Source organism: Carassius carassius, chromosome 12 (genome assembly GCF_963082965.1).
Source record: "Carassius carassius chromosome 12, fCarCar2.1, whole genome shotgun sequence".
NCBI classification, from domain to species: Eukaryota; Metazoa; Chordata; class Actinopteri; order Cypriniformes; family Cyprinidae; genus Carassius; species Carassius carassius.
In genome coordinates this window covers 1,459,186-1,469,871 of record NC_081766.1, presented here as the reverse complement: position 1 = coordinate 1,469,871, position 10,686 = coordinate 1,459,186, and the positions used below count along the sequence as shown (strand labels likewise).

General features: G+C 35.2%; 1 protein-coding gene across 2 annotated transcripts in view; it reads right to left on the bottom strand.

The window, feature by feature from the left end:
• LOC132154419 (vesicle-associated membrane protein-associated protein A-like) overlaps positions 1–10,434 on the bottom strand; it is a 14,399-nt gene extending 3,965 nt beyond the window's left edge. The window contains exons 1-5 of one of the 2 annotated variants that reach the window (XM_059562962.1): positions 10,241–10,434; positions 3,875–4,027; positions 3,658–3,761; positions 1,761–1,841; positions 985–1,245 (exon numbers count right to left, since the gene is read on the bottom strand). In XM_059562962.1, coding sequence (XP_059418945.1) covers positions 985–1,245; positions 1,761–1,841; positions 3,658–3,761; positions 3,875–4,027; positions 10,241–10,298 — 657 coding nt within the window. In that variant the 5' untranslated portion in view covers positions 10,299–10,434. The remainder of the gene's footprint in view (positions 1–984; positions 1,246–1,760; positions 1,842–3,657; positions 3,762–3,874; positions 4,028–10,240) is intronic. The other variant, XM_059562963.1, reaches the window with a different exon arrangement.
• Between the last annotated feature and the right edge of the window lie 252 nt (positions 10,435–10,686).

Here is a 10,686-nt window from a genome sequence, read left to right as displayed (position 1 = left end):
TTTTTGGATTTATTATTTAGAATTATTTCATTTTTATATATTTTGAATTTGATTAAATGTTTATATTTTAAATTTGTTTGAGTAATTTTGTTGTGTTTTCATCCATTTTATTAGTTTTTTTTTGTCACATCAGTCCTGACACAGAACTGTACTAGAATTTAAATTCAAATAGTATTTAAAATTCTATTTGACCAACATTTTGATTCAATAAGGCTTTAAAATACATGTATAAATTAAATAAAATTAAAATGTCGTCGTCTTATTATTATTATTAAATAAAAATGACTAAAAACAAAATCAGAAATATTTTCTCATTACTTAATTTATTTTTATTATTTAAAAATTAATATTTCAATGTAAAATTAAAATTTTAGTATTTAATAAAAACAATTTTACTTTACATTTATATGTAAAACTTCTGTGTCAGAATAAAATTTTATTTTACATTATAACTGAGTTCCAATAAACACCTTTATTATGTCTTAATTAACTTATGTCTTAATTTCTTCATTTTCATACATAAACCATAAAAATATATATTTTTGTCCACCTTTTCTCTTTTCTATTTATATTTTTATTTAGTTACTTATCGGTTATTAACATTATAATTATTTATCCATTTGTATGTGTAGACATTCTGTTTTACGGTTTTAAATCATGTAATTTGTTGAAAATTTGTTTTGCGAAAGGTAATCGTTTATTAGAATAATAATGCTGTGGAATGTTAATTTATGATAATCAAAAACTCTTATTATTATTATTATTCCGTGCTGAACAATCCAGTATAAATCAATCACACAATCATCTATAGGAGTTCAAATGTTTCTGCTAGATTTGTTTGATGATTATTATAGAATCAGATTGCATCTAATCTGATGAGCTTCAGATAACACCATAACAGTGTTTGATTGGATGCATGACCTTTGACATCATCAGCACAGCGTGAGAAGTGTCTTCTCCTGACCCTGCTGACCTTTGACCTACCCTGATGATGTCTCTCTGCTCTGACCACACGTGCTGCTCTCTGCTCTGACCCTCACTGACCATCGCAGGCCTGCAGGCCTTGACCTCTGACCCTGCTGTTCTGACTTCCTGGAAGTCGCGCCAGTTGCTAAAGCTGCCTGGGAAGGGCGGACGTCTGTAAAGTGTAGAGCGGAACTCAGTCGGAGCTGGAGCCGGAGCCGGAGCCGGAGCCGGAGCTGGAGCGGCACGGAACCACTGGAGCGGGTTCCTCTTCTGAGCATTCTGGGACGCCGCGGAAAAGCGGAACAAACAGGAAGTGACATGAACTCTGTGTGTGTGAGTGTGTGTGGGTATTATGGCTGTGATTTTTCTGAAAAAATCTGTATCAGTGTTGGTGAAAAGCTGCTATACACAAGCTAGTCAAGTGCAGACATTAGTGAAACAAAAACAACAACAACAACAACAACAAAATTCTTCCTTCAAATGTAACTCCACACTGAAGAATCTCTAAACAGCTGTAATAAAAGAGGAGCTGTAAGTGTTTCAGATGATGTCAGACTGAATTAAACTCCCATCACCATTCAGAGTGAGCAGAGTGATTGACAGGCAGGGAGTGTTTGTGATTGGCTGACAGTTTCACTGATAGCTGTACAACGCAATCACTCACAACACTTTACAATAATGTTCTGCGTCGAGCACGTTCTGCTGATTAACACAGGTGAAACTCACTTTACAGCAGGTGAAGTGAACTGCAGACGCACACACACATTTCCTTCTGCTCGTCTCGCTGTACTCACCACTTCATCGTTTTCAGACGGCAGCTCAAAGACGCATCTGAGTTTGGAATCCATGAGATCATCGGGTTTCGCGTCTTTCCACTGAAACACATGAAAAATAGGCAATTCATCAGCCACAAGCACTAGCAGCTTCACACACACACACACACACTCTCTCGCTCTCTCACTCACACTCTCTCTCGCAGACAGACACACACACTCTCACACACTCTCTCTCTCTCACACACATACATACACACAAACACTCTCTCTCACAGACAGACACACACTCTCACACACTCTCTCTCTCTCTCACACATACACACACACACACACACACACAAACACTCTCTCTCACAGACAGACACACACTCTCACACACTCTCTCTCTCTCTCACACATACACACACACACACACACACACACAAACACTCTCTCTCACAGACAGACACACACACTCTCACACACTCTCTCTCTCTCTCACACACATACACACACACACACACACACACACACACACACACACACACACAAACACTCTCTCTCACAGACACTCTCACACACACACACACACACACACACACACACACACACACTCTCTCACATACACACTCTCATAAACACACACTCACTCTCTCGCTCTCTCACTCACACACTCTCTCTCACACACACACACACACACACTCTCTCTCTCTCTCTCTCTCACAGACACACACACACACACACACACACACAGACACACACACACTACTGGAGATATAAAGCAACGACTGATATTTAGATCTCACTATTTAGATCATTTAATATCAGTATATGATGTACTCTTATAAAGAGTTTACATTACAGGCATCAGAATTTTATCATATAAATAGTGATGGGGTGCTGCGCCAGATGACCTGTCCTCCACAGTCACCGGACCTGAACCCAATCGAGATGGTTTAGGGGTGAGCTGGACCCCAGACAGAAGGCAAAAGGGCCAACAAGTGCTAAGCATCTCTCGGGGAACTCCTTCAAGACTGTTGGAAGACCATTTCAGGTGACTACCTCTTGAAGCTCATCAAGAGAAAGCCAAGAGTGTGCAAAGCAGTAATCAAAGCAAAAGGTGGCTACTTTGAAGAACCTACAATATGACATATTTTCAGTTGTTTCACACTTTTTTGTTATGTATATAATTCCATATATAATTCCACATGTGTTAATTCATAGTTTTGATGCCTTCAGTGTGAATCTACAATTTTCATAGTCATGCAAATAAAGAAAACTCTTTGAATGAGAAGATGTGTCCAAACTTTTGGTCTGTACTGTATATAGTCAAAAGGTTCAATAAACTGTTAGAATAAAAATATATATATATTGTGACGAGTGGGGCGGGGCCGAGGGACATGGGAGCGAGGCCGGTGGAGTGATTGGAGATGAGCTACACCTGTTCGAGCCACCGGTCTCGAGGCCCACGGAGGAGATGGAAGGATATAAAACTGGAGCGACGACAGTGAAGGACGAGAGAGGACCAGGCCTGGGCTTTTAGTTGTGTTTTGGTTTTTATTTGAGCACACCAGTCGTCCGTGAGGGGCTGGTGCGCGGTTTTGTGTTTATTTTTGTAATTAAAGTTTCATGTTGATTGTCCGCCGGTTCCCGCCTCCTTCTTCTGAATATGAAGGTCTTTATCATTACATATATATATATTTCTGACCATTATATCATATGTCAGGCTTTACAGGGTTAAAACAGCTGCATTAGAGTGTTTGCTGCCATCTGCAGGTGTGAACATACACTTACATCACTGAACAGCAGCTCCACACACACACACTCTCTCTCTCTCTCTTACACACACACACAGTCTCTCTCTCTCTCTCTCTCTCAAACACACACACACACACACACACACACACAGTGTAATAGAAAGCGGCAGGAGGTTCACCAAGGCTTCTGTGTCTGTAGCAGCTGCGGGGGCGAAGATGGATTGTACCATGAACTTGTGTTTGCTCTTCTCGTTGGGGTCGTACTCAAACGGCTGAAGCATAACTGAGACAAAGACACAAAATAATCTAAAAACATGCATAATGTGACGGATCTGCACAGAATTACACACACAAAGTTTAACGTAAGAGACATCAGTCAAAACTCATGAGACGGACCGGAGATGATGAGTGTGGCCCCGGGGTCGATGATGCCGCTGTTCGGTCGCACGCAGTATCTGCGCGGCGCTGTGGTCTTCACTTTGAAACATACTTTCCTCTCTGAGGGATTCTTGAGCTTCAGGTTAGCAGTGACCACATCTGTGAAAGGACCTGAGAAGAGAAGATCGATTCGGCACCAATCATATACTGCCCAAAACCTCACAGAAAACATCACATGATCATATGTTGCATTCATGGAAGGGATGCACTGACAATTTTTTATTTTTTATTTAATAATAATATTGATTCAGTGTCATTAAAAAATATACTTTAGACTACATTAAAAAGTCTCAGATTCAAACACATTCAAAGTCTCTCTGGAACAAACAAACACTCAGTACACAGTACATTAGAAGCATATGATCCATAAAGGTGAAGAACACCGAGGCTCAGAAAACGATGTTAAAGCTGACATGTGCTTGAAGTGCACTAAAGTTCAAGGGTACAACAGAGACAGCGTCGTAGCAGAATAAATGAGATTAACCTGCAGTCTGATGCATGACGCATGAACATAATAGACGAGATAAAACAGGTTTGATTCAGCCTCCTCGGTTTGTGAAACAATCAAGCAAAATAAAATAAAATTAATTAAAATTATATTTATAATAAATTATATATATTTTATTATTTATATATTATAAAGAAAAAATATTAAAATTTGATTCGATTAGGTTAAATTAAATTCATTAAAAATGCTAAATAAAATATTTTATTCATAAAAAACACAACTGTGAATATTACAATACTAATAGAAATATGGACAAACTTGACTGACTGAATAAATAAATAACAGAAATCAGCTTTGTACACAACTATGAATTATACCAAAGTATTAATTTCTTTACAAAACTAAAACTGATTTAACGAGTTAATAAGTGTACAAGCAGATCAATATTTTTAAAACAGTGATTCTGAACAAAGGGGCATCAGGACCACTTAAAATAATTTTATATAATATTATTCATATAATTAAATTTTATATTGCACATTTTTTTCTCACTGTTTGAATAACTGAGGAAATGTAAGCATTAGAATTAGTAACTTACAATGTTTCTAATTTTTTAATACAAATTCAGTGTATCGCATCACTATTTATATTCAGAGCTTTATACATCCCTGGTTATTAAGTATCCCATGATGCACTCTTTGGAATCAAATATAAGAGCATTCAAGCTGCAGGAAGCGGGACTTTTATTTTGAAAGCACAATGCAACAAACTTCTGCGAATCCAGCTGTGCGTAAAAGCAGGTCCAAGATGTGATTTTATAATTCATATAAGCCTATACCAGCTTCATGTCGTCACAGACAAACATTAGTTTAATCAAAGTACAGGTTAAAGCTGAAGACAGAGTCATCATGACTAGCCCTGAAATTCATCTTCAGGTCAGGATTAAGATGAAAATGCTCAGCAAACAGGGAAGAATTGAATCCCACTCCAGCTCTTCCCATGGCCTTTAGAGCAGATGAAACGAGATGATGTGAATTATGTCTCAAAGCCAGGATCTTATGACCGTGCATGTCACATATTAGTGGATTAGAGGAGAGCGCAGGAATGGATGTAAACACTGTACAGGACACCAGATGCTCGGCCTTGGAAATTAAGTTCGGATGGACTTGTGAGAAGAAGGGATTGTTGGGAGAGACACGAGAACACGGTTTAACATCAGATAACATTAGAAAGCACTGTATGGAAACATCTAGAGAGAAATCTAATCAGCAGAAAACAACAACAAAAACAACGTGTCTTCACGTCAAACGTGTATGTGTGTATATATATATATATATATATAAAACCCTTCACACATGCTGATCTCAGACTATACAACACTGATAGCTCTGGGAAATTACTGGGAAATTATCAACTGGAACTATTTATGAATTATTAACTATTTCAAATATCATTGTTTAGGTATAAACAAAAGCTAATAATAAATAAAAAATTAAAATAAATAAAAAGGTGACTCAATAACTACAAAATCTATTGCAGTACACTAAAATAACAGTATGAAAATCAAAAAAAAAAAACTAAATATATGTGAAACCTAAATAGTAATTTTTAAAATAAACAAAAATTAATAGAAAAAATACAAAAAGCATATAAAATTACTTAATATTTAACTAAAACAAAAGAGGAAAAAAGTAAGCATTTTAAAATAAAGAAAGTATGAATACTAAATTAACAGCATATAAAAAACTATAAATGACATAAAAATAAAGTAGTATTACTATTAGTTTAAACAAAAACTTAATAAAAACAATTATTAAAAATAAAACTATAACAATAAGTATAAAAAGCTAATTCAAAACATTAAAACACTAACACTAAAAGAGCAGAATATAAAAATAGTATATAATGAAATAAAAATATATTTTCAAAAACATGTTTTACTCTAAAAATGCATAAATAAACCCATAAATCTAAATAAGTTGTGTTCCAAATTTTAATTTGAGGTCTCAAAAATGAGCTTTCGGTAAGGTTTTGTTTGGGCGCAGTACCAAACGTTTCCACTAGATGAAATTCAATTTCCATTAATTTCCAACACAATCATTTTTGACAGCGAAAAATACAAGCGTAACTTCTTTTCAGAGCCAGTTAACAGTTTCAAATCATGTCCATTATCAAATTTTTGCGTTCACATAGCAAGAGCCAAAACCTACAGGGCTTTCGGTACAGTGCAGGTGTGTAATATAATGCAATATTTTGTGTGCGGAACATAGGTACATTTTAGTGTTTCCAAACGAACATATTAAGTGGTGGAAGTCTCCGCGTTCAGCGCAAATCCCGCCCTGCAGCCGATTCTAAGGCCGGTGACACACTGCTGCGTGGCGTTTCTGCTGCGTGTCAGTTGCGTGACGGCTGTTTCGCGTTTTCTATGTCTTTACACACCAGAATCGTGTCTGACGCGGTGCTGGCGCGCTGCTGCTACTGTAGGTGACATAGAGGGAGACCGCCGACAGACCAGGATCTTGTCTTCACGACACTAATATCTATACTTCATGTTGAGCATAAATATAAAGCCTAATGATAAAGAACACCGTCAACAGTATTGACGGCAAATAGACTATGTTTGACAGGTGCAATATGCCAGTGTGTCACCGGCCTAAGGTTTTCAAAAGGCATCACGAAAGTGTGAACATCACTACAACTAGGGAAAAAACGATTGTAATTCAAACGCAGCTCCCGTCGGCATTTAAACAGACCTTTGCTCTTAATTCTGATCGGTCCAACGCAATAACAAAATCTGAGCAGGTCTCAAAACTGAAACTGTTCATGCTGCACTTTACACTTTGGAAAAGTTATATATATTTTTTAAATATGAGCAGGTCTACAAGCTGGGATTGGTAATGCTGCACTGTAATCATAGTTATTTATTTATATTTTTCATTATATTTTATTATATGATATTAACAGAGTATTTTATTTAGTGGAGAACTTTGCACCAGTATTTTATTTCTTATTCTTTTTTATTTTATTTATATTTTATTAAAAAGTATTTTTTTAAAAAGTGTAAAAAAATTGTTAAAAAAAGTTTATAGTCATAAACAACCTGCAGTTTAATGTTTGCATTTCTTTCCCTTACTGTACCGAAAATGAACCGAACCGAACCGTGACTTTAAAACCGAGGTACGTACCGAACCGTGATTTTTGCGCACTGTTACACCCCTAAAATATATATATATATATATATATATATATATATATATACACACATATACACACAAATATTTTTTAAATATATACATGTTTGTGTATTAATATATACATAATATACAGTACGCACACATTTTTGCAAACAATAACTTTTATTCTGGATGCAATTAATCATCATGATTTAGTGTATTAAAATAAATTTAGAAATTCCCACAAAATTCAAGATAAAGGAGCAAATATGCCGCCATATTAATTGTCTTTTATATTTTATAATCTGATATAGTTAATATCACAAAAAGTGATGTTTTTCTCCAAACATCAGCAAAACAGCGAATGTGACAGTGATTTGATGAACAGTTCGATAAACAAAAGTACATTTTTAGTGATTTACATTTTAAACAAGTTCCCGTTTTGCTCCATTTCGACAACGAACATAGTTTCAGCCAAAGCAGAACAGTTTTACGTCTCTCAGAAACACACAGAAGTATTATTTCTCCCAAGGTTTCAGTTTTAGTTCCTTGTCAGTGTCGCCTTTGGCTTGCTTTGGACTGAAGAGAACTGAACTGAATCACTTGAATCATCAATGAACTGACTTTAACTGATAAACTGACTGTTTTCTATTGTCCTCTTGCATTATCAGCACGTTTACACTCTGTAAAGCTGCTTTGACACAATTAGTATTGTATTAAGCACTGTAGAAATAATAGGGACTTGAATGAATCAGCCGTTTGAACGAATCGGTTGAATGAATGACTCACTCATGTTTCATTCATTCAAAAGATTCATTCAAACGGCTGATTCATTCTTCACCTTTATTGATCTGCTGCCACCAACTGGCATTTTTTAAATTTAGATTTAAAGTATAATTTCCCTTCCCCCACCCCCAAATTATTTAAAATATCAGTTTAAATTTTTTTTAACTATAAATAAATAAATAAATGACAAACTTTGGTACAAGGTTAAAAAAGTATTTTAAAATCATACAAAACTCTTCAAAAAGAGTGAATGAATTCCGTCACCAAACCATAAACATGACTCACTAGTGCTTTTAAGGATGCTCTCGGTTTCCCACCGAAAAAAAAGTTTCACCAAAAAAAATACACGTTTTTTTTTTTTTTTTTAATAAGTTTAAATCGACGTACAATGAGAATAAAGCTGCTTCATTGGTCGTGTCGACATCACCTGAATATCCGAATACTTGTTTCACAACACACTCAAACCACAAACTGCTGCTTCAAACACGTTCACAAACAGAGTAGTAACAAACCAATGAGCTTTACATTAATCCCTCACAAATTCAAGATGTGTACTGTTTTAAGATAACTCAGACTAGTTATAACACTTTGTTGATTTTTGATTAGATAAAAGCTTCTTCAAAATTACTGAATGCAAATGTTTGTAATGTAAATACAAATAGATTTAAATAATAAATAAAAAAGTACTAAAATAAATATATAAATAAAGAGTAAACAATTACAATACTTAAAATAATAACGAATAATGATGAAATCAATACAAAATATGTAAATCAGTTCGTAAATAAAAATAAGATTAGATTAAAACAAATGCGTAAATAACGAATAAATAATGTGTTTTTTTAATTAATAAGTAAATCACGAGGAAGACGAAATAATTAATTAAAAGGTATCTAAATGTGAAATTACAACATTACATTAACATACATAATTAGATTAAAATAAGTAGATAATAAAAAAATTACTAAAATAAATATATAAATAAAGAGTAAAGAATAATTACAGTACTTAAATAAAAACGAATAATGATTGAAATAAATACAAAAATATTTTTAAAAAGTTGATTAAAACAAATGCGTAAATAACAAATAAATATATAATGTGTTTTATTAATTAATAAGTAAATAACGAGGAAGATAAAAATTAATTAAAAGGTATCTAAATGTGAAAATTACAACATTAGATGAACATAAGTAAATAAAAACAAATCAATAAAAATAAAAATAAGTAAACAAATTAATAAACAAATGCAGTGAGTAAAAAGCCTCAAATAATATTATAAATATAAATAAATAAATAAATATAAAAGATAAAAACATACTTTAAAATAATATTTTAGATTGTGTCTTTATACAAGAAACTACAGAGATAGCTTTTATTAATTGTAGGATGGGGAAGCTTGCACATATATAATATAATTTTGCATATCATATATATATACACACACACACACACACACACACACACACACACACTTTAAGAAAAAATCTGCTCTAAAATACTTGAAATAATACCATGGTAATGTCACTTATCCTTAAATAAGGGCAGCACCATACAAACAATTATATAATAAATATAAATAATATCATGGTTCAGTCACAGGACTTTATTGTAAATGTTTGTTTCTTTATTGAAACGAATCCACGTAAGCACCGAACACCTTCATTTCTATTTTACCCCGGGGAAATGATCTGACAGTGCTAGCCAGCCTTGCAGATCAAAACTGAACCGACACCCGGTGCGCTTCGCCTCAGTGTCGCCGGTGAGCGGCGGTTCGTGTGCAGGGAACTCGCGAACAGGAGCGGCCGCCTGTCAGTAAACTCGAGCTCGGGGATCCAGCGCGGCCTGTGCTCCCTTCCTGCATTAACCCGCTTACACTTCACCGAAACACGGCTACCGTCCGCGTTCCTCACTTACCTCTGAACTTCAGGTCGTTTGGGGGATCTAGGATAAGGATCTGCTCCAGTTTGGACATGTTTAGGCCGGCGAGGTGACACTTGGTTTCGGAGAGCAGCTGAGCGCGGCGCGGTCGATCCGAAACACTTCCACTGAGCCACTGAACGCGCGGCGCGTCCCCGCAACACACGAACGCGCAGGCCTGTCCCGATCGAGCTCGCGGTAAACTCAATTTGTTATGTCTTTTTTGGTAAACAAATCCAATCTATGCTTTAATCTCGGCCCCGTGGCTACTGTACGCAAAACATTCTTACAGTTTAACGTTTGGAGCTCTCTATATATTTCTTGAATTACTTAATAGGTGGCCAAATTTGCTTATTATAGACCAGGAGTTTTAATTGTTTTAATACCAAGGACGCACAAAAAAATACTGATCTTAAAAGTCGCTTTGGATAAAAAATAAATAA